Genomic DNA, 25024 nt, shown 5'->3' with positions numbered 1-25024 from the left:
CCATAATATCCCATTAAAAAAAGAGGGACTATATTTAAGAAGACTTATTTTTAGATAGCAAGCTGCTTTCTGTTTTTCTTATTTAATGAATAATTTTGCAATGAACATCTTTGTTTCTGTAGCATCTTTCCATATTTTTTTTTAATATTTTCCTAGGCTTCTTTCCTAGAAATGGAGTTAGTTTGATTTATAATGTGGAATTCTTTTCTGAAAATGCTATTTCTGGTTTAGTCCCCAAGTTGTGTCTGACTCTGCAACCCCACGGACTGTAGCCCGCCAGGCTTCTCTGTCCATGGGATTTCCCAGGCAAGAGTGGGTTGCCATTTTCTTTTCCAGGGGATCTTCCCAACCCAGGGATTGAACCTGGGTTTCTGGCATTGCAGGCAATCTCCTGCATAGCAGGCTGATTCTTTACTAACTGAGCCACCAGGGAAGCCCCTGAAAATGCTGTATTGATATTATATGAAAATGATATATCAACTTACAATTCCCCCATCAAATTATAAGACTTTCTCCTTGTAGAGGGATCTCTAGTAGGTGAAATTCAAACATATTGTTAGTTATGTAGAATAAACAAAAGTCACTATATTTTAATTGGCATGTCTTTTATTTCAATCAAGTGTAATAATTTCTAATGTTGCTTATTAGTTATATTTCCTATTTCATGGTAAGTCTGTTTATGACTTTTTGCCTATTTGTGGACTACTGATATGGTACATCCTTTTGACATTATGAAGAATTTATCCTTATTATGTCATATTTGATTTGTTTTTCTAGTAGATTATCTTCTTCATTTCGTTTATTGACATGTAGAATTTTGATATTTTTATGGTGACATTTAAAAATTTTTATGATTCCTGTCACATCTGAGTCTAGAAATTGTTCCTTTCTTTAGAGGGCTAATAAGTATGTAATTTTATTTTCTTTAGTTTTCCTATGGCTTTATTTATATTACATTTTAATCTCAATGTGATTTCAATTGTGGGATGAGGTGACTGTTTAATTTCATTGTTAACCAGCTGTTTCATTATTATTACATAATGCTTTTCTCCCCATGAGTTGTGATGACTTCTTTATCATGTATTAAATTCTTCTCTATATAATCTCTTCTACCTCTCCTCTTGTGATTTTGCTTATCCTAGGGCTTTGTGGTAAATGTGGCCTATATGGTTTCAGTACTTTGGGATTTCATAAAATTTCTTTGTGGCCTAATACATATTCAGTTTCATGACTGTTCAAAGGTTGCTATTGAACATTCCTAATGTACTGGGTATAATAATATATGCATGTGTCTATCGATCCATCCATTCAGATAGAGGTGTACAAATATACCCAAAGGAGTTAAATGTTATCTGAACATTGTTTGTGTTTACGTTTTGGCTCGTTTCTGAAAAGTGAACATTCGGGTCTCCCCACTGTGACGTGGCATTGTCAGTTTTCTGTTTGATGCATTCTCACCAGATTTGGTTGTATATGAGCCTCAAAGATACAGTCTTAGTTGTGTAAAGTTTATTTCACTGTTACATATTCTTGGTGAATTGTTCCTTCATATCAATATGAAGTATTACTATTTCTTTTCTACATTTTCATAGTAGCTGCCAATTTATATGATATCATTATTGGTTTCTTTGCCCCCACCCCACCACCTCTTTTTTTTTTTTAGTCAGCATTTGTTGTACATATTTTTCAGCCTTTCATTTTCAACTTTCCTTGTTTTCAGTGAATTTCACGTGAAATGTATTATTGCTTTTTTATATTATCTGAGTGTCTTGTCAATTGGCAGATAAATTTTAACTTACTCCATTTTGTTGTGGTTACTAAAATAATTAGGTTGTATTTGCTGATGCAATAACATTTTATTAATACTAATTAATATACTCTATTCTTTTCTTTTTTCATAATTGTTTTTCTTTAATTGGCTTGATAAAATTCTTTTGTTCTTTTTTCCCCACTGAGATCTGGAACTCTGAAGTTTTTGATACACATACTTAAATTTTTCTATTAATATATATAATTAATAGTACTTTCTCCTGAAGCAAGACAAGAACCTTAGCACAACTTTCTTACCTTCTGTCCTCCATTCCTCCATCTTCCACATGGTAGCATCTAGAGATTTTACTTTTAGATCATTATTATTATTTATTAGTTTTTGTAATGTTCAATCAACACATAAACTAATTACTTTTACTCTTTTCCCATATTGCTTCCTGTATCTCACTTTTCTTTGGGATTTATTTTTCTTTCAGCTGGTGAAATATATCTTTTTTTGTGCTTGCTAAGTTGCCTCAGTCATGTCTGACTGTTTGTGACCCCATGGACACATGGGGTCAGATGGACACAAAAGACCCACCAGGCTCCTCTGTCCATGGAATTCTCCAGGCAAGGATGCTAGAGTGGGTTGCCATTCCCTTCTCCAGGGGATCTTCCCAACCCAGGGATCGAACCTGGTTCTCTTGCATTGCAGGAAGATTCTTTACTGTCTGAGCCATGAGGGAAGTCTGAAAAAGAAAGCTTCAGGAGGAACATTCAGGGTCACTCAGCGGTTTCTCTTCCAGGTTCTACTGCTCCTTCGGGAACTCCTTCCTGTGCTAGCCCTCCTCACCTGTTGGTGGTTTAGTTGCTAAGTCGTGTCAGACTCTTGCAGCCCCGTGGACTGTAGCCCACCAGACTCCTCTGTGCATGGGATTTCCCAAGCAAGAATACTGGAGTGGGTAGCCATTTCCTTCTCCAATGGATCAAACCCAGGTTTCCTGCATTGCAGGCAGATTCTCTACCGATCTTTTTTAGTTCAGAATAATTTCTCCTGAAAATTGTGACAGTATCTTTCCTTTGTTTTCTTGCATCCAGTACAGCCAGGAGAATTCTGACAATAATTTGATTCTCATTGCTTTGGGAGTATATATCTTTGCATTGGTTCTGAAATGTCTCTGTAATATGCCTCTGTTTGGGTCCTTTGAAATTTAACCTGCGGGACACTTAACAGACCTTTCAGTCTGAAGATGCAGGGCATCATTTTGATTTGGGAAACTTTATTTTAATGTTTGAAAGTTTTCCTGCTTTCCTTTTTCTTTTTGGCTGCACTTCATGGCTTGTAGGATCTTAATTCCCTGACCAGGGATTGAACCCAGTTCCCCAGCGGTGAAAACACTGAGTCGTAACCATTGAACTGCCAGGGTATTTTTCCTGCTTTCTGTTGCCCTTTATTTTTCCCTTCTGGAAACTGAATTACATAAATGTTGAAAATTCTACACCTGTCTTCCTTGTCTCTGAACTTCCTTTTGTACTTTTCATTCCTTTTCCCCTTTGTATGACGAGACCTCTGCTTGACAGTCTAGTTTGTATGCAACTGTGTCCTTTCTCCTAATAGTTGGTTTTTTAAAGTTTTAATGTTTAAAATGTTCATTTCTTTTGCTGAGTCGACATATTTTCTCACAACTCTATATTTTTCAATCAAGTTTTTCTAAAATTGTTGATCTGTTAAGGTAGCATTAAGTAGAAATTTGCTAGACTGTGTACCTTTCTTTAAAGAAAGCTTGACTTTCCTCAAATATTTGGCGATTCTTAGTTTTGTGTTCTTTTTTGGATTTGGGATTTTTCTGTTAGCTTCTATTCAAGTGTGGTCTTTGCTTAATGTGCCTGGTCTGAAGAGTGCTGGGGTATGTGGAAGTGTGTTTTGTTCCAGTGACTTGCAGCTGTGGAGACAATTTCTTTCTTCTTGGAGTCACCAGTTTTCATGCAATATTGCTCTGATGACTAAAATGCTCACGCTACTGCTTTGTCCCGGCTGCCCCTATTTGGTACCCATCTACTAAAATGCTCACGCTTGCTACTTTGGCCCGGCTGCCCCAGTCTATCAGTGAATGTCCCAGCCTTCCTCTTCCCAATGTCAGTCACCTCATCTTATCTTTTGAACAGTTGCTTTCTCCTTCTCTATGACCCCAACAATCTGTCTTTGTGAAATTCATTATCAAATTTATTGACCAAAGACACTTCTGATATTTTTTATTAGTATAGACATATATGTTTCTTAGTATATATGTTATACAAATGTTAAGTTAGGTTCTGAGCTCTGTCAAGGTAATGTCCGACAGAATATCCACTTTTCATTTACTAGCGTTTTGTGATTTTCTCTTACGTGCTATAGTTTTTCTCCCTTTCTTTTTGCCCACGTGGGATATTGCTATTTTTCCCCATTCAGTGTTATGCTATTATTAGTATTATTAGCATTATTTTAATGAGATTTTGAGAGGAGGCAGAGATAAATTATTCTATCCAATTTGTTAAGTGTAACCACAATGCTCTAGGTTATTATTTTAATACAGGGATGAATTATATATAATTGGCATTTTATGTAGAACTTTAGTATCACTAATCTTAGGGAGATTGTTTTACTTTTGTGCTTTGAGAGGCAGTTTTGGGTACCAGGTTTATGATTATCTTATACCAAGTTTCATATTTTTCATCTTTTTGTGTCTTATGGAATAGTTTAGAATTTCAATATAATGCACATGTTTTTAAAAATGTAATAAATTATATGGGAGCAAAGTCTCTGAGGGGAAGCTATCTGTAAAAAATTTCAATTTATATTTCAATTATTATCCTGTAATGGTTTTCTTTTTTGTGTGTATGAACTTAACAAAGTTTACATTTTTTGAAAAGTCATCCCTCTCACTGCAGATTTCAAGTTTTATTAGTCCATAATTGTACATGATTTCCTTTTCTATCTGTTGCTTTATTGGTTTTTATTTTGTTTTATTATTGTTATTTTTTACCCCCAGAAAATGATTTGAAAATTTTTATCACTTTTAATCTTTTTTAGTTCTCTAACTATTCAAGTATAAACACTAAAGTAGAAATCATCTTTTATTCTAGGGTTGTAAAGACTACTTTTTTCCTAAGATCTTGAGCTGAATGAATTATTTTATAAGTAATCTCTTACATGCTACTGATTTCTTCTAGTTTATAGTTAGTATGTTCTTTAAAAGTGAAGAGGCAGCGTGCTTCATGGATATATTACTGGTTTTAGAATATTCAAATGGGTACTAAGGGAAAAGGAAACTTGCCAACTATTTGGGGAAAAAATAAAACTTAGTCCCTTTGGCATATTATTAACCAAAATAAATAAATATGTCAAGATGGATTTTCAAGTTAAAGGTCAAAAGAAGAAAAGATACCCTAAATGGGTGGTTTGCACACTTGACTGCACGTTAGAATCATCTCAGTTCAGTTCAGTTCAGTCACTCAGTCATGTCTGACTCTTTGCGACCCCATGAATCGCAGCACGCCAGGCCTCCGTGTCCATCACCAACTCCCGGAGTTCACCCAAACTCATGTGCATCGAGTTGGTGATGCCATCCAGCCATCTCATCCTCTGTCGTCTTCTCCTCCTGCCCCCAGTCCCTCCCAGCATCAGTCTTTTCCAATGAGTCAACTCTTCGCATGAGGTGGCCAAAGTATTGGAGTTTCAGCTTTAGCAGCAGTCCTTCCAGTGAACACCCAGAACTGATCTCCATTAGAATGGACTGGTTGGATCTCCTTGCAGTCCAGGGGACTTTCAAGAGGGGGGAGTTATAAAAATTGTCTACACCCAGGTTGTCACCTAGGGCGATTAAATCAGAATATCTGAGGGTGGGAGGCAGACACCAGTGTTGTTCTACAATTTCCAGGTGATTGTAATGGCAACAAAGTCTGGGAAGCACTGACTTGCAGTCTTGTTACTGGTGTGATATTGGACCAAAATTGGTGACATCGTGGAGCTGGTTAGAATTGCAGAGCATCAGGCCCCACTTCAGACTCAAGGAATAGAGTGTGAATGTTAACAAACCCTGGATGATTCATGTGCACGTGAAATTTAAATAGCTGGTCTCTAAAGCTGGCATAGCAAGCTAGGCTCCATGGCTTATTTATTTGAATACAGTTTTACTGGAATATAGTCACATGCATTCATTTACATGTCATTTACAGCAGAGTGGGTAGTTGTGATAGAACCTAAAATATTTACTGTCCGTCCATTTATAGAAAAAGTTTGAAATGCTTCTCAACCATAATGGCTCATTTGGATCATCTCAGAGCTTTAAAATTCCCTCTGCCTGACTGTACCTCAGACCCATCAAGTCAAAATCGAGGAGGAGGAAGTGAGACCCGGGTATCAATAATTCTTAAAGCTTCCCAGGTGATTTAAATATGCAGCCAAGGTTGAGAACCAGTGCCCTGAAAGTACAGAGGGAAAATGTGCATGCATTAAAAAAAATCTATTTTTATGATGGAAATGGAAATTTTTGAATATCAAAGAAACAATATTGGAAGTCTGATACATTTGACCATATAGCAAACTTTGGAATTCAGGGGGAAAAGACACCTTAAATAAGTTTTAGACTTAGGGGGAAAAAAAAACTTTGAGCAAAATTAAAAGAATGGTGAACAGTGGTATAAAATATACAACATATATTCTCATTATGACAGCTCAAATATAGTAATAAGATGAATACACAGATAATCTGGCAGAGACTACTATAAACCACTTTAAAAAAGAAAGTAAAACAACTAATGAATATATGAGAACACAGTTAATTTCATTTGTTAACTTAGAAAAACAAAATGAAATGGCGGTAAGCTCTGTTGGGGTTACATGTGTGTGTGCTCAAGTCAGTCAGTCACGTCTGAGTCTTTGTGACCCCATGGACTATAGCCCACCCAGACTCCTCTGTTCATGGGATTTCCCTGGCAAGAATACTGGAATGGGTTGCCATTTCCTACTCCAGGGGATCTTCTCAATCCAGGGATTAAACCCACATCTTCTCATGTCTCCTGCGTTGGCATCTGCATTGGCAGGTGGATTCTTTACCGCTGTGCCACCTGGGAAGCCCCTCTGTTTGGGGTTGGCGCCTGTCAGATCAAGACTCCTGCTTTCATTCTTTTCCTCCCTTCTCTTCATTTCCTTCATCTTTTCTTTATCAAAATACAGACTCTGGTGGGGTTGTAGGCAAAGAGCATTTCCCCTCTGATGGAAATGTAAATTGTTAGGAGAGTTTGGCAGGAGGATCACAAGTGCTGTGAGCGCTTACTTGAATGCTGATATTTAGAATCTGAACCGATTGGCCAACCACGTCTGTGCCAGGGCAGTGGTTACAAGCTTGGGCTTTATGGCATTACACAAGTGTGGAATGAAATCTGGCTGTGTCGCTTACACACTGTACTGGACACACTCGCTTGTCTGTTTATTCTTAGCTGTTTTCTTCTGTTGTATGAATTAAATAAGATACAGCTAAAGGGTTATGCATGTAGAAGTAATTAAAAATAACATACGATCAATCATAATAGATTTACTTCATTGTCAACATCATCATTTCGCCATTAATTGAAAGTAACAGGAATGCTCTGTACTCTGTGTGTGTGTGTGAATCTTTATCGGCTTTCTATTTTGTCTTCTTCACTTTTCTTTGAAATTGTGAACAATACTGTGCTGTTTCACAATGCCATAGCCCCATGCGATGAAATTGCTGTCCGTGTAGTACTTCCGATGCACTCAGCATGCTTCTGCGGGATCCTTAGTCTTCTGGACCATGCCTCCAGGGCAGGCTTCAGCGCCATCACAGGGAGCGAAGAAGGGAGCTAGGACGGGGTGGAGGGCTCGGCTGCAGTGCAGCTGCGCCAGAGGCCTCGTCCATCCCCCTGCAGTCCTGCAGCTGGAGAGCCCTTCGGCATTGCTCCAGATCCAGGCAAGGTGGCAGACCTTTGTCCCCACATCCACCAGCCATGGGGGCCACCCTGCTGATGTGTGTGGGCAAGGTCCCTCTTCAGGAGCCAGTGCTGAATACAGATCCGGGAAAAAGATCTGGGCTGCACCCCACAGCAGCTGCTACAGCCCATGCTTGTTATTTATTTAATACAGTCTCAGAGTTTCTGTAGCATTCTTGTGGTTAGTCATTAGTGTGATGAGCTTGCCATTTTTTTCTTTTAATATGTGGGGTACCTATGTCTAAGTAATGCCCCTTTTCTAACCAATACAGAGTACAGAAAAAGAAAAGTCCATTTTTGCTGCTGCTGCTACTGCTAAGTCGCTTCAGTTGTGTCCGACTCTGTGCAACCCCGTAAACAGAAGCCCACCAGGCTCCCCCGTCCCTGGGATTCTCCAGGCAAGAACACTGGAGTGGGTTGCCATTTCCTTCTCCAGTGCATGAAAGAGAAAAGTGAAAGTGAAGTCACTCAGTTGTGTCCGACCATTTTTACTACTTAAGTATATAATAGGGAGCATGTAGAGGAGTTTATTGTATTTGGATAGTTTAAAGGAACTGGCTTGTGAAACAATCTAGACTTTTGGAGGGCATAATTAACATTTCATTTTCTTCACAACTCTGTTATGGCTGTTTTCTATCTCCTAAAAATATAATTTTATTTCAGAGAAATTTTAACTTATATAGACTAAATTATAAGAATATAATGTTATAGAGCAAAGGAGATGAATATTTGTTGCTTAGGCATTGCCCTTTCCACTGTTTCCTTTTCTTGGCCTCCTTATGGAATGTGAGGTTGCTGTCCATTCTCTTTCAGGACCTCTCTGGGTTCAGCAGCATGACCGTGGGTCAAGGCTCTTTCCTGGTTAGGCTCCTTCTTATTTCCTAAGTGTCAGCCCTGGCCTCTGTCAAGTGAACCTTCAGAAGTCATGGCTTTTCCCTCTAGTAGACAATGTGTAATCTCAGGGTTCCACAAGCAGAGTAGCTAATCTTTAGCTCTCTGCTGTCTAATTCTTTCTCAGAAGTCTGATTCATTCAGTTCAATTCAAGCAAGTGTTTGCTGAGTATCCACCTTATGCCAGGCACTATTTTAGGTACATGGGATACAGCCGTGAACAAAGTAAACATCAGTCCCTCTCCTCCTAGAGGTGGCGCTATGGATAAGGAGACAGAAGGTAAATTATGTAAATAAGTAAGATGCTTGTGCTTCATGCTGGGGAGGAAAGTAAAACAGGCAAGTGGAATGAAGAGTTTTTTGGGGGTGGGTAGGGTTGTAGGGGGAATTGTGCTTGTAGACAGCATAGCCAGGGAAGGTCTCACTGAGAAAGTTAACGCTGATCAAACACCTGAAGGAGGTGAGCGAGTGCACCGTTTGGGGAAGAACTTTCCAGGCAGAGGGAAGAGTAAGTGCAAAGGTCCTGAGGCAGGTTCACTGAGGAAGCCATTCAGATGAGAGGTTAAGTATTGATATTAATAGCATAAGGGGGAGGAGGGGGTCAGCAGGTCTGGAAGGAATGAGGACTGGCCTTGCTTTAGGTCGCTGAGGGACTTTGACTTCTCCTCTGTGTGGAATGGGCACATTGGAGGATTTTGAGCAGAGGGGTGGCATGACCCATTTTACCTGGTAACAGGCTCTCTGGCTGCTCGGCTGAGGACTGACCACAAAGTGTCCAGTGGGGAAAGCAGTTAGGGAGCTGTTGTGATATGTGGCCGGAAGGATCAGCACTCCAGACCATGCATTTCTCCAGAGTGTCCAGCGTAATCTGAGGAGAGCATGTAGACTGATTTTTTTTTTAAGTATTTATTATTTTATTTGTTCATCTTGGCTGCCTCAGGGTTTAGCTGTGGCACATGGGCTTAGTTGCTCCGCAGCATGTGGGATCTTAGTTCCCAGACCAGGGATTGAACCTGCGTCCCTTGCATTGCAAGGCAGATTCTTAACTGCTGTACCACCAGGACAACACTGGTCTGTTTTTTTAACCGGGGTGGAATATTGTTTCACATTTGCACTAGTGAAGCTTCGTGCTTTGATAGTGACCAGCACAAGGCGGCCAAGTAAACAAAGCCCACAGCTGTGTAGTACGTGAGAGTGTTGCTTTGCATCACCCCGAGCCCCTTTGCCAGGGAGACCTTCATCCTGGGTCTCCATTCTGGGCTCTCCTCTTCTGCTGAGAACCAGCTTGTTTTCCTCTTCTGTACATTATTAATCTTAGAGTGTCTTCCTGCTTGCTCTCCTTGGGAAAGTGCTCAAACCCAGGTCTCCAGCTTACAGCCAGCGAGAGGATAGGGCCTAGTGACGGCTGCATTCTTTTTTCCTTACCTTTATTTTCACACACGTATTTCTCTGAGTTGCTTTAAAATGTGACAAGCGACCAACAAATAACATAGGATACAAAAGGCATTGCTTCACGATAAAGATATGCCATCAAAAGTGTGGGTCATTTGTATTCTATTTTTGTTTCCATAAATGAAAATTCACTCACACACACACACAATTTTTCAGGATGAAATTATCAGTGGCTAAACATTAGCCACTGATAATTTCATCCTGAAATTATCATATCCTGACTGGTTTCAGTGCTAACTGCCAGTCCTTGCCTATGTTGAGCTTCTGAACGTGTTATTTTATCTCCCAGCGATATGTGACAGTGATGCTGGAGTCAGATCAGCCATCCAGGTTGGGCTGGGTGCTTAGAACTAGAGGGAACGTTTATTTAAAACACTCACTTTCCAGCCTGCCCCTCTGCCCATTGTGATATAATAAGACTTTGGAACATCTTTGCAAATGTTTTGTACAAACAATACATTTTCTGAGAACTTGGATACTTGAAAGTATTTTTTTGTTGCCTTTATTATTGTTGAACAACTACTTGATGGGGTACAAAAATCTTGGGTCAGACTCTCTTTGTTTTAAAATTCTAAGTTTTGCTCAATTGTCATTTAACACTTACTGATATATAATGAAATCTTAGTTGCATTTATTGTAACCCTCTCCCCCACCCTCTTCACTTTGATTTTTTTAATATTTTCATTTATTTTAATGCTTAAAATTTGAAGGATACGAATAGGCGATTTCTTGGTATCAGTCTTACAGAGCCGGTCATTCATTTTGCCTTGCACTCCTGTGATGTCCTGGCCATTATTTATGATGTGCGTGTTGTCTGCACTTCCCTTTGGAACGCATTTCACTCATAGGTTGGGTCTCTGTACTCTCCACTTCGTTTCTGTTTCCTTACGTTTCATTTTTTTTCCTCCCTTTTCTCATGTTCTCTGCCTCATGAGACGGCACCTCCGTTTTGCCCTCTGCATCCAGTTTTCAGCAGTGTGAAGTCCACCTTTCATCAGCTCAGTCAGGACTGAGTTTTGGGCTCGGGAGCCTTTTATTTCATCCATATCCCTTCTCATCTCTGTACTTTCTTGTTTAATAAAAGTAAGATGAATATCATTCACAACAGAAGGCAGATGTTTTCTGAAAAATCTTCTGTCCGTGAAGTTAAATCCTTTTAGATGAGAAATTTTCCTTTTGAGCCACATCCTCTTGTCCTTCTGTCTGTGCGCTTTATGTTAGCTTTTCTTTTTACCTTGTGCGTGAATGAAGAATCATCTATCTGGGCCCAGTGTGGAGCCATTTAGGAGAACACCTCCCATCTGTCTTCTTTCCTTGATTCACCCTGGGGTCATAAGAGAATCACCACTGCCTCTTCTCTCTGCTCTGCACACCTTCCCCGTTTGCTGCCTCATATAAGGCGCCAAATAAAGTCTTACCCACTGGCTCTGAGCTAACCACTCACAGTTTAGCCCACTCTGTGCTCAGCTCCACGCATGACACGTTTGGCAGCTTAATATAATGCTTTCAGAAAATATGCACAAGAACATCCCCTTGAGAGCAGGTGTGCTGTTGAAAGTGTTCCAGAGCTGTGATAATCAGTATTTTGTAAACAGTATTCCTACAAGACTGCCAAGCTTCAAAGTCCTGTGCCACTCAGATTGCTTTTGACTCACTAATTTGATCTCAACAGAAATACATTTTACTCTTGGCTATTAAAACCCAACAATAATTTGTATTTCCTTGAATCTTCACTTGGGTCTTCCTTCCCCATTTCCCTCTCTCTCTTCACATGTAGAAACACTGCTTCTTCTTCATTCAAGAGAGGTTGCTGATTTCTGAAGAAGAAGCATTTATCTTGACATTCAATAAAATGGAATTATAGAAGTTTTGAATCCTGAAGTTATGGGGTGTGAGATCTTACTGATTTGATTTTTTTTTTTTTGATTGGGAGAAAAATATAAACTTTGTAGGAAACAGATAACACCATGGGCTATACTCTTCATTTTATCAGGACTGAAGATAAAAATTGAAAAAAAAAAAAATTCACCAAAGAGGTGAGGTTATCCGATTTGTTCCTAATCGGCTCTTAGCACAAGGGTTATGCTGAGCTATTCCCAGTATTTTTCAGAGACAGAATCCTCTCAAACAGCCGTGCAACTTAGACACAGTGCTTTAAATCAGAGATGGACATGAGACAGCTCAGTGAACTGGGCTCTCCCCACCAGAACTTCCTCTGCTGTAGCTCCACACAGGCTCCCTTTAATGAGAATGTCAGTTTACCAGCTGAGATTAAACCAGTCAAGGATCAGGATGAAGGACTACATCCAAGGTACTGGATGGTTCAGTCTTCTGCAGGAATTTCATATCCCCTCAACCTTGGCAGCTCTAAATCCAGCAGCAGAATGTAGGCATTAAAACTACACATTGAAAATAATGCAGCTCTAATTTCATTTCTCTTTCCAGGTTTGAGATTTTTAAGAGCTCTCAGACTGATCCAGTTTTCAGAAATTTTACAGTTTCTGAATATCCTGAAAACAAGGTAAGATGTTCTTTCTCCAATTTTTTTTTTTTCCTCCTTCTGGTCCCCAGTGCTAAGCTGTAAATATCAGGTATATTTGCTTTCATTATGATAAAATTAGTGTTCTTTTGTGCACAGAGACAATGCTCCAATCCAGAAATCCAGGGAGAGTCTAGCGCTGGATCTTCTGCAGGACAGGGGACTCTGTGGTGAAGAGAAGAGAAGGGGGCATGTATGTGGGGGAGTAGAGGCAGTTTGGGGGCACCACGTGGGGTTGCTTGGGCACCAGCCACAGCATCGTGGAGAGAGGAGCACAGTGGGTGAGGGATAGGTCTGCTCATTGATTGGGAAGTCCTTGCTCACAGGTTTTAAATCACCCCTTTATTACATCACTAAATAAGAAATTGAACCTGGCCATGAAAGCAGTGGAAGCAATGCTCTTTGAGAGGCAATCACAAGCCTCACACGGCACACAGAAAATCATTTCATTTCAAAGTACATTCTAGATGTTCACTTTATAGCCCGTGTAGCCCCTGGGGCTTGCTCTGTGAATTGCCTTCTGGGGAATACCTAAAAACCTCCTGCTGAAGGCACCATGACTACTTCTGTTAACTGTGTTATGATCTGGAAAACACTACTGGACCAGGAGAAAAAAATTCCCCAGAGACCCTTTTCCTGATGACCTGCAGGTTCTCAGAGCTGGCCTGAAACCAGGGCTGCCTTGATGAATAAACTAATAAAAGGGGTTGGACGTCTTTTAATGGAGAATAAGTACAGGTCATAAATTTCTCTCATAGGAAATTACACTTTGAGAAACTCACTGCTAATGTTCCATTTCCTCTTTGGTTGGCCTTAGTGTGTTTGATAAATGATGAAAAACAGGACACCTCCGAGTTTGTGATTTATAATTAATACATCTGCACTCAGGGAGGGGGGCGAGGGGGACTTGAACTTAGCATTGTTTTCCCAGTAACTGAGGCTGGGACTCAACTTCCAGAATATGTCACATCCAACAAGTGTGACAGGCTATTGGCTTTCCTCTTAGGGTCTTAGTGTTTTTTGTTTATTTTTGTTTGTTTTAATTCCAGATTGATTTCCCCTTGCTAACTATTCATCTATGTGAATAGGGGAATAAATTCATTTTCTGTTAGTCAAGTTAAAAAGAAAATGAGCATCGAATGCCCTGGTAGTCTTCTACGGTGTGTTCCAACACCCTTACTGTCATAACCCTGGGGTCAGAATTTGTTGGTGCTCCACTGTGTACTATTATTAATATAGGATGAATATTGTTATTCTTCTGAGTGACAGTAACCTTCATTTCTACCATTTTATGAGTCTTGTGTGCAATGGACCCATATTACTCTTGAAATTAAAATGATTGACAAAGCTAGCCATCCCTAAGGTTTGCCTATATCATATTTGCTACACTGGGTTTTTAAAGGTAGACTTGGTGAGGACCCAGTGCTGATCACAGGGGCTGCATTTAAGAGACACTCATGGGGATGGTGTTATATGGAGCTATCCATACTGTCTAACGTGGTAGAGTGCCTCCGTCTCCCTGCTTCATGATTACTTGTTCAGGAGTCTTTTAATCCTCTGACCCCAAGGTGCCATCACTCCAAGGAATAACATGGAAAGAACTGTGTTCTCGCCTTCCTTGTACTCCATGCGAATCCTTTCTGGACTTAGGAGGATGATAAGCCATCTGTGTAAAATATCTTTTTCTGGGCTTTTGCCAAGAGATCCACCAATTTCCCACTTCCTGGGGTGGGGGTGGGGCAAGCTTTCCTTTAGGTGTAGGAAATAGCGCTGGCGTCCCTGGGGAGACAGTCCTCCTGAGAACTCCACAGTTAAGGCGGTTCCTTCTCCCAGTGCACAGGAGGGGAATACCTGAAGCAATGAGATAGGGTAAGAGGTGACTTGCTGTGTTGGGAGAGTCATGAGGTGGTGGGCTACCACGGAGTCTGCCATCCTAAGCCCCAAACATTTTCCCAGAATCCTGCTGCCCACAGAATTAAACTCCTCTGTCATGGGAGAATGGTTTCCATCTCAGCCTCACGCTTGGAATTGTCCCACTTCCTTTGGCTTACGGTCACAACGATGTGAGTAGGTCAGTTCAAGCCTGAATTGAGCACCTACCTGTGCAGCAGTGAGAGGGTGCCAGGACTGAGTTCTGCTTTCTGAGAGCCCCTGAGGGAGGGAGAGCCGACTATGGTTGGTACTGGGATGCAGACCTTGGGAGGCATAGAGGAGAATAGTTAAGTAAGCCTCAGCTTGAATGAGGGGAAGTCAAGGATCCTTTCAAGGCAAAGAGGGTGTCTTCAGTAAGCCTTGTAGACAGCCAGGTGTCATCCTGGTGAGGCTGGAGACTGGGCGTGTGAAGAGGGAGGGGGTGCAGCTGACTTTCAGTCACGGCAGCTGCAAAAGGAACGTAAGTGAGAGAAGAGAGCCCTCGGAGGGACTTCCTGATGACTCAGTGGTAAAGAACCTGCCTGCCAACGCAGGAGACGTGTGTTCAATCCCTGGGTCAGGAAGATCCCCTGGAGGAAGGCAGGGTAACCCACGCCAGTATTCTTGCCTGGGAAATCCTGGACAGGGGAGCCTGGCGGGCTACAGTCCATGGGGTTGCAAAGAGACAGACACGACTTAGTGACTAAACAACCACAACTGTTCTACCGTGTCACTTATTTCCCACATAGCATTCCATGCTGTGTACAATATTTACCATCATTTACCTAAACAACACACTTTTTTTTTTTTTACATTTTGGAAACTGAAACCACTGTACTACCTAAATGGCCTCAGAAATGGCTCCAAGTTTAAAGGCCTTTGAAAGAGTATTAAATACACAGACTTGCAGGCAGAGGCCACATCATGAAGGCTCTCAGATGTCATGAATTCCACGTGGAAATTGTATGGAAAGTGGGTTTGAAACATCTAAGCCATCGATGTTTAGATGTCAGGGAGGCAGTTTTCCAGGCATTGGTACTAGGGACTGGCCTTAGAAAAGGGAGAGAGATTGAACGATATTTAAGGCGTAGAATTGACAGAACTTGAATTGTGTCTTAATAGCTCAGGCCCTTAATCCCCGTGGGATACAGTGCAGTTGACTTTGAGGGGGTTTCACACCTGTCTGGCAAAGGTAACAGTGAAATAAAATAAGGACATTGGCACCTATCTGTATTCTCAGCCGGAAGCAAAGAGGAAGATACTAATCAACCAGAACTGGGACGAATTTGTGTTTCTCTCTGGAAGGAGGATGACATTTTCAGTGTCAACCAAAACATGTCTTGGTAAATTCACTGAGTGAAGATAACCCCCATGGTTCTGTGTTTTTAGTGATAATCTTGGAAAGAGATGGACGTTCATTCTTCCAGTATCTACAGAGACACACACACCATCTCTCTCAGTCTTTCTCTTTCTCCCCCAGTATCTACAGAGTCCTGAGAAAGGTCTCTGATCTGTAAAAACAGGGCGGTCTCTGAGTCTGCCTGTGGATAATGATTCATTGTATCCTTTTGTGGCTAGTGAGAACTCATGGGCCAGGGTCCCAGAAACAATAATAGAAAACAGGAAAGTGAAGTTAAGCTATCATGCCAAGATCACACTTTTTATCCCTTATCACGAGAATGCTAGAATCTGAATTGTTCCAATCTCTCTCATCCTTAGGACCTTAGGGTTCAGTCCAGACTTCTGAACTTGACCCTCAAGTCTTTATCTCCAGTGTCCACCAGAGCCCACAGACCTGCCCTGCAACCCTTTTCCTCCTTCCAGGGAGCTTTTTGCAACCTGGTGAGGTTCAAGTTTTAGAATATGGAGAGAGTGCCCCAAGAGTTAATCTTGTATCTCTTGCATAGAGCTTTTAGATGATTGCCCAGTCATAGAGTTTAATTTGAAAAGCAAATCCTAATACTGGGGATCTGTAGTAATGCAGATGCCATAAAAATAATCAGATTTCAGTGCTTAATAGAGACTCTTTCAGCAACAATGATTAAATGTTCTCTACACAACAGAGAGCTCCCTTAAGCGCTATTAATATCACTGTGACAATCACTTAGAGATTAATAATCACCATATTAGGTCATTTTCCAAAGCACTATGAGGCCTGGAGACTCCCATAGTTTTAATATCTCAAGAGGGCTCTGCATGGTTATCGTTGGGACACTGCTTTGTTCCAGCATCCAGGACTATCTAAGTGAGTCACCTCCGCACTTAATTATCTTCGGAGAAGTTGAACAACACAGGCATCCCTGAGATCTCTTTCTTTGCTACAGACTACCTGTTACTCATGAGTCTCTCACTGTCCAGTATTAATGTGCCTCAGAGGAGGCTTTTACTTTATTCTGGCCTTCCCTTGAGAAACTGGTTGGGCGGTGGATATGGTGGTAACCTCTCTCCTCTCTGGGGCAATGGCCTCTGACCCTCTTCATATCCTATGCAAGAGTGTGGGGGAGTCATAGCTTTGCTTTCACAGCAAGGAGGACTTTCTGGTGGACCCCAGTCTGTGACTCTTGTTTTGCAGCGTAGTGGACTAAAGGGCAGTCTTTGGGGCCAAACTGCCTGGGTTCAAATCCCAGCTCTGCTGCCTGCTTATGTGAACTTGGGTCAGTTTCTTAACCTTGGGACCAACTCATAGAGTCTTTATGAAGATGAGATAAATTCATATACATGAAATACTTAAAACGGCAGCGCGCGTGGTAAATCCTGTGAGAGAACCGTGCTAGCCATTCTTATCAGGGTGATCTTAAACTCTCAGAATTTCAGTCGTCCATTTTCCCTTGAGAAAGAGGTGGAAGGGGTCAGAGATCAATCTATTAAGTCCGATGGGCTGAACCAGCCTGTGGGCAGTGTTACATCCCTCTGGGAAGACTGAAAAAAATAGAACATAGGGTTCTTTTCTGCGTGATGCAGTTGGGAACACAAGAGAGTCAACTAGAAATGTAAAAACGATGGCTTAAGAGCATGGGATCGGCGTCCAGTGATTAGCTGGAGATAAAAAAGCCGCGGGTCACTTAGTATTGCCATGGGTGGAGTTACTTTAAGGAGGAGGTATGGGCTATACCAAGCTTTGGAGAAAGGGAAATATTCAGTAGGTGGGGAGGGCTCTCAAGCTGAGTCATAGCATAAACAGTTTTGGCAGATATTTTTGGCTTTGATAGAAGTTGCAAGAGTTTATGTAGAAAGAACAGTGGTAGGAGAATATCTGAAACTTCAGCGGGTGTGGAAGGAGGCAGTGTAGACATAGTGTTTTAGTCCACGAGGACCTTTGGACAGGAGAGCAACCCCCTGACAACAGTAGTTGAGGAGCTGTACAGCCAGCAGGAGTAAACGGGGTGAAGGCAGGGAGGAAGAATGCCGAGGGGCGACCAGCTCACTCTGTGCAAATTCTTAGAGGCCCTACTGTGCGCTGGGGACTCACCACTCCCAGGCTTCTGGCCGACAAGGCCCTTACTCTCAGGGAGCTAGATATCTAGTGAGTTCCAATTGATCTTCTCAAAGAACACCAGTGGATGCGGAAATTTTTAGGCGTAAGATTGCTGGGGAATAGGATATGCCTATGGCCCCAGAGTCCCACTCCCCAGCTGGCATATTGATTACAAAGGGAACCTGGCACCTCTCAGTGGCGCCACCTGGGGCTCCCACGGATACCAAGGGACTGAACCTGGTGTAACAGAGTTGCAATTTCCTGATGGGATGCCATCCCAGGCAGGTATTCTCAACAGATGTATTGAAACAGGATCTTGTCAGATAAATCGAGAATATGGGACTTTCTGGATAACAGCAGGCTTGGCTGCATAGAAAATAAAATAATCACAGAAAGACATAATAAAAAGGGTGTGTGTGTGGGGGGGTGTAGGTGGGGCATGTTATATGCAGATTAAAGGAGAATAAAGCAGAGAATGGAAAATACATAGCCTATGGGCCAATCGACCCACTGCCTGTCTTTGTAAATAAAGCTTTATTGGAACACAGCCACAACTAATTCCTTTACAGGTCTCCTGTGAATAGTTGCAACAGAGACTTTATGTCCCAGCAAAGCCTGGATATTTACTATCTGTCCGTTTGTTAGAAAAGTTTCCTGACTCCTAGATTAAAGCCACATAATAATCAAATGCAGCACATTATTATCTCTATTACTTCCTTAGGGTGAAAACATGAGAGCATCAATAAGCCTAATTTTGGAGCAACTGCAGAAATCTAGCTTGGGAGTGAATATTAGATGACATTACTGAATCTGTGTTAATTTCCTTAGGTAGGACAATTGTACTATGATTGTTTTACATGGCGTCCTTCTTAGGTGTTGAGTGCTGAAGAGTTTATAAGGTTGTGTTGTGATGTCTACAACGTAAATGGTTTGTAAATGGTTTCACCCAGAAAAAAAAGAGAGGGAGAAAATATACAGATAAAGCCAATGTGGCAAAATGTTAGGTGAAGGGCATCCCAATGTTTATTATACTTGTCTTTCACTATTTCTGTAGACATTAAAATGTTCAAAGTAAAAAGTAATAAAAAAATTTTTAAACAACCAGAGGGGTTTATTTAGGGACCACTCTCAGCAACTCAGATTTCATCTTCCTACAGGCTCCAGCCTGAACTACATTTGCTGCCTTTCAGATCCTTCCCTTATGACGGGGAGGAACACTGGGGGCTTAGGGATGGGCTGCCTCCTCCTTAAAGGGGCGCTGTTGCTCTGGAAGCCTCTCCCAACAGGGTCTTCTGTAACTTGGGGATCTTGCTTTTTGTCTCTTTGCACAGTAATTCCATCAAGCTGGTGAATCTGCTCTCCATTTTTATCAGCACGTGGCTCACAGCAGCCGGGTTCATCCATTTGGTAAGTATCCTTGAAGATGCTTCAGTTCTGACTTTTCTGGAAGAAGACCCTCTCAGAGTCATTTTATTACCTGGGAGACAAATTTCAGCCCTGCTGGAGAATGCAGAAAAAGGAAAAACAACTGCACAAGTTGTCTAGGTTTCCAACCCTTTTAACCTAAACTAGTTCCAAATGGTGAGTCATGTTCACACTCTAAACCTGTGTTTTTCAGCTCACCTGTATAGCTGGGGCAGGGGCTTCTGTAGATTTTTTTTTTCTGTCTGCAATAACCCCAGCAAACCACAAGATGGCAGTGCTTCCTAAGCAATCTCTGGAAAAGGTTGGCGACCAGGTTGGAAGTCTGATCCCCATCTGTTGAAGTGAAGCGAAAGTTCCTCAGTCGTGTCCGACTCTTTGCGACCCCATGGACTATACAGTCCATGGAATTCTCCAGCCCAGAATACTGGGAAGCATTGTTACCTACCTCCCATTGGGATTTTTGTGATTAGCATTCAAAGGAAAACTTCTGAGCTATAACTCAGTTACTGGATCTGATGGTTCCCCACCCATTCCCTTCTCCAGGGGATCTTCTCAACCCAGGGATTGAACCCTGGTCTCGCGCATTGCAGGTGGATTCTTTACCAGCTGAGCCACACATCTCTTAATAACAAATAACAGATTCCTCAGTTTCTCTTCACTTTCCCCTTATAAGAGCTTCCTTCGTGGCTCAGCTGGTAAAGAATCTGCCTGCAGTGTGGGAGACTTGGGTTCTATCTCTGGGTTGGGAAGATCCCCTGGAGAAGGGAATGGCTTCCCACTCCAGTATTCTGGCCTGGAGAATTGCATGGACTGTGTAGTCCATGGGGTCGCAAAGAGTCGAATGAGTGACTTTCACTCACTCCCCCTTACAAAAAGGCCTCTTTGATTCTTCTGCTTGATTACCTATCAAGTTATTTTGCATCTCAAAAATGTTAATTCTTTTAAATTAACAACTCACTGAAAGCCTTATATTATGAAGTCAAGCTGTACTCACATTCCCAAGGCAGATTTCTGTCTGCTTTTAGAGAGTATAGCTATTTTGAGAAATGTGCTTCATACAAACACAAATTGTTACACCTGGAAGGAGCATCATCTAACAGAAGTTTTGAGTAAAGTTGCCCTTCCCTTGCTGAGCTTCAGTCTGCTTAATGGATGGAAGGAAGCATAGTTACCTACCTCCCATTGGGATTTTTGTGATTAGCATTCAAAGGAAAACTTCTGAGCTATCACTCAGTTACTGGATCTGATGGTTCCCCACCCTACCCACCCTTTTATGCTGATGGGATTCTTGGATGAAATCACCCTTAGATAATCACTCTAACTCTGCCAAGAGTCAAAAAGCACAGATATGGAGGGTTAGTTGGTTGTTTTCAGTCAGGAGTGACCTCACCTTACTGGTGTGTGAAGTACTGGGTTAGACAAAAAGTTTATTTCATAACATTTTTTGGAAAGACCCGAATGAACTTTTGGGCCAACCCAGTACATTCTGCTTCACCAGGAAACCTCCATGAGAAAGGGCACATGGAGGACAGGCACTGATGTGTGCCAGGTCTTGGAAACTTTCTGCAGAGGCAGGCTGGCGGCCTGGAGGGAGGCTTGGGGCCGGCCATCCACAGGGACCATTCTGGCAGGTCACAGGCATTGGCCTTTGGGTGTATGGTAGGGCTGGGCCCCTCTCCTCTGCAAAATCTCTCCTACCTGCCTCACATTTGCTGGCAGATCATAGGTGATGGGAGAACAGGAAGTGTTTTGTGAGTCTAAAGCAGAGATGGACAACTGCAAGTGAAGATGAAAGAGGAGAGTGAAAAAGCTGGCTTAAAACTCAACATTCAAAAAGCTAAGATCATGGCATCCGGTCCCATCACTTCATGCAAATAGATGGGGAAACAATGGAAACAGTGACAGACTTTATTTTCTTGGGCTCCAAAATCACTGCAGATGGTTACTGCAGCCATGAAATTAAAAGAGGCTTGCTCCTTGGAAGAAAAGCTGTGACCAACCTAGCATATTAAAAAGCAGAGACATTACTTTGCTTACAAAGGTCCATACAGTCAAAGCTATGGTTTTTTCAGTAGTCATGTATTGATGTGAAAGCCATAAAGAAGGCTGAATGCCGAAGAATTGATGCTTTTGAACCGTGGTGTTTGAGAAGGCTCTTTGAGAGTCCCTTGGACTATAAGAAGATCAAACCGGTCAATCCTAAAGGAAATCAACCCTGAATATTCATTGGAAGGACTGATGCCGAGGCTGAAGCTCCAGTACTTTGGCCACCTGATGCAAAGAGCTGATTCATTATAAAAGACCCAGATGCTGGGAAAGATTGAAGGCAGGAGGAGAAGGGGACAACAGAAGATGGATGATTGGATGGCATCATCGACTCAATGGACATGAGTTTGAGCAAGCTCCAGGAGATGGTGAAAGACAGGGAAACCTGGCGTGCTGCAGTCCATGGGGTTGCAAAGAGTCAGACACGACTGAGCAACGGAACAAAAAGAAGTCAGGGACAGAAGCCTTCCACACTCATTGCCTCTGAGAGATATCCTGCTACACCTGCAGAGATGAGTTGTCCCCACAAAAAGCAGAAACCCTATGGGCTGCAAAGCCAAAAATATTGACCGTCTGGCCCTGCACAGTCTAAGCTTGCTGGTCCTTGGTCTACAGAGCGTACAGTTCGGGATAGTTATCCTGAGCTCACATTTTGTGTTCCCGAGGGAGGCTACTGCAGTTTGGAGGGCAGAGTGGTCCCTGATTTTCTGCAAATCAGGGAGAGCCTAGTCAGACTCTGAGAGATGCTGTTCAGGGTTTGGGCGCATAATCTGAAGGAGCAGGGTCCCCCAGGCATCTCCTTGGTCAAACGGATGAAAGGAGGAGGCTTTCTGTGGGAGGGTCCAGGATTTCTTTGGGACTGAGCAAACTCTAGACCAGGGCATGGCTCTCTGGCTCTTTCCTGGAAAAGAATGCTGTAACACACGGCTAGAAGCAGTGCCCTAAAATTCTGCTGGCCTCAGGTCTTTAACAATGAGACGAAAATGGACTCTGGATACGTACGTCAGTTCCTTCCCTCTCTGCCCCCATCAGCCTGGTGGGTATGTGACTTTGACCCCACTTCTTCCACTACCTGCTCAGAGGCTGTGAGCCCAACTTACAAAGCTCCCCTTGGGGCAGCAAACTCCTGCGACTGAAGATGCAGAACATCCCAAAGTAGCCTAGATGCTGGAGTTGTGGTGTTTCTGGTTTATTACGCCTATAATGTTGTGGTGTTTCTGGTTTATTATGCCTATAATGTTTTTCCTTTCTCTCCCTTGTCTCCTTGATTTAGGTGGAGAATTCAGGGGACCCATGGGAAAATTTCCAAAACAACCAGGCTCTTACCTACTGGGAATGTGTCTATCTGCTCATGGTGACCATGTCCACTGTTGGTTACGGGGATGTTTATGCAAAAACCACTCTCGGGCGTCTCTTCATGGTCTTCTTCATCCTCGGGGGACTGGTAAAAATGCTTTCTTACAATGTTGATTTTGTGATCATTGATATTTTCTGTTATCCATTTTCTGCAGGCTGTGTATTTGAGCCTGTGTTTCTGCATTAGAAGCAAGCGACTGCCTTAGTGTTACAGTCCAGTTAAGGCAATCCCAAATGCCATGGTGCCTTTTCTGCCGGTTTCTTTTGTGTACTGAGTTTGTTTCCCTGAGACCCAGGCACAGTGTCCTTGTGAGGGACGGCCATTTAGCCGGGAGCAAACCTAATTGTCTTAAGAAAGGGATGCTCACTTATCAAGTGAGAGGGTCTGTGCCTCATAATGTAATTCAGCCTCTGATATTCTGCAAGGACAGGGCTATCACCTGACCTGGTAGATAATGTTGATACTCTGTAGACAATTTGCGGTTTCAAGAGCTCCCCACCCCCATCCCGGTCCTCCCCAAACTTCCAACAAACACTGTGGCTGGGCCCTTGCCCTAAAGAGGAGGGTCCCCACCCCAGAGGACAGACAGCCCACTAGTCCCCAGATGGACATCACCACGTGAGCTGAGTGTGGTTTTGTAAACAGACCACAACTCCCTTACACAGCGACCCGGGTGGGTGTTTCTGCCCTCACTCTGTAAGTCAGAAAGTTGCACTGTTGCTTTTCTGGCCTATACAGATCACCTCGGTGGGTTACCATGTACTTTTCAAGGGGGATTTCTGGCCACTCGTCGGCGGTGACTGAATTTTGTCTTTCAGAGTAGCCCATTCCATGTTTAGATTCTTGCTGTGTGTAAGGTAAACCTAAACTCACACACAGCTTTCACATATGTACACCGCACATGCATTTATCTCATGCATACACACTCTGTTTTGTATGCATATGGCATATACATTTGAGAAATGTATGTAAATGTACGTGTGGTGTGTACACGCCCACAGCGTTCCTATGGTACCCGGGAGGTCCCTGCAGGTCACACGACCGCGTTATCCAGCCACAAGCACAATGTTTGTTGGACAAAACATGGCAGATGTGTGTTTCTCCTCACTATTCTTTCCTCCCATGTGATTTCCTAAATTTACCTTTTGTGCTTTTTAGTGATCCTTTTTTTAATGGAAAAGTTCATATATTTTTAAATCTTCTCTTGGTGTTTATTGTCTTTAATCACTCATAAAGGCATGGATTCTCATTTGGATTTTAATTAGAAAGAAAGGTTTTCTCTTAAAATTGTGTGTAAGTTTATGAATGATTGTGTGTGTGTGTGTGTTATTTCTCTAGCATGCCTCCCCTTATTTCTCTTCAGGAAGTAGAGCTAATGTCTATTTATTCCTGTCTCCTTTACATTTTTCTTAACTGATTTTTTTGTTTTTTTTTTTAGTTGTCTAGGTTGGTTAATGTTTGTTTTTTGTCCTATGTAACTTCAGAAGCTTGCTCTTTTTTTTTTTTTTTAAATCCAATCCAGCCCATGAATATGTACCTTTGCAGTTCTAGTCCTTTTGTGTTTTCAGATCTTAGTATTTCCCCCCTCCCCCTTCTGAAAAGGTCACCCCCTTTCTTTGGCCTGTCTTTTTAGTCTCTCTTCTGTCTCCTATCTTCTCCTCAGGCCATGTTTGCCAGCTACGTCCCTGAAATCATAGAGTTAATAGGAAACCGCAAGAAATACGGGGGCTCCTATAGTGCGGTTAGTGGAAGAAAGTAAGTATGCCAAGAGGTTTTGCTGCCTCCACTGTGGTAGAATCCTCTCTGCATGCCATTTTTTTTTTTGGCTCTTGTTTCTTTGTTTCATGCATGTAGGCAATGTTTGCCCGCTACGTGCCCGAAATTGCTGCTCTCATCCTGAATCGGAATAAATTCGGCGGGACATTTAACAAACATGGAGGCAGAAAGTAAGTCAGTTGTATCAGAAGAGATGTGGTTGAGTGACTTTCAGAGCCCCTCTGGCGGTGACACCTGAATCCTGCCCTCCTTACACCCCACCTGAAGGGCCACATTCCGTGTGGGGAGTGATGTCAGAATGACCCCTCCAAGTTATCACGAGGACCAACTACTGAGACCTGTTCCCAGCCACAACTCTCTTCCCCACCCATCTTTCCAAGAGACATAATAGGTTTGTCCTGGAAGGAGTCCATGT

At 42.3% G+C, this 25024-nt stretch overlaps 1 protein-coding gene and 1 long non-coding RNA gene across 19 annotated transcripts in view; one reads left to right on the top strand and one right to left on the bottom strand.

Annotated features, from left to right (window-relative positions):
• The window catches only part of KCNMA1 (potassium calcium-activated channel subfamily M alpha 1), a 772527-nt gene that overhangs the window by 494256 nt on the left and 253247 nt on the right, over nt 1-25024 (top strand). For 15 of the 17 annotated variants that reach the window (XM_044942339.2, XM_025285153.3, XM_025285152.3 and 12 more), the window contains exons 6-9: nt 12526-12601; nt 19337-19412; nt 22750-22920; nt 24497-24588. In XM_044942339.2, coding sequence (XP_044798274.2) covers nt 12526-12601; nt 19337-19412; nt 22750-22920; nt 24497-24588 — 415 coding nt within the window. Of the gene's footprint in view, nt 1-12525; nt 12602-19336; nt 19413-22749; nt 22921-24496; nt 24589-24687; nt 24780-25024 lie in introns of all 17 variants that reach the window. The other 2 variants (XM_044942306.2, XM_044942341.2) reach the window with 2 other exon arrangements.
• LOC123333445 lies at nt 19363-20126 on the bottom strand. Of its 2 annotated transcripts, none has more exons than XR_006550859.2 (3): nt 19876-20126; nt 19629-19763; nt 19363-19502 (listed from the first exon to the last, which is right to left on the bottom strand). It is a non-coding gene; the product is annotated as an uncharacterized LOC123333445 (long non-coding RNA). The 2 variants fall into 2 exon arrangements; XR_006550860.2 differs by having other exon boundaries at nt 19381-19505.

Source organism: Bubalus bubalis, chromosome 4 (assembly GCF_019923935.1).
Source record: "Bubalus bubalis isolate 160015118507 breed Murrah chromosome 4, NDDB_SH_1, whole genome shotgun sequence".
NCBI classification, from domain to species: Eukaryota; Metazoa; Chordata; class Mammalia; order Artiodactyla; family Bovidae; genus Bubalus; species Bubalus bubalis.
The sequence above is the reverse complement of the archived record's forward strand: the minus strand, read 5'-3'. Positions and strand labels throughout refer to the sequence as shown.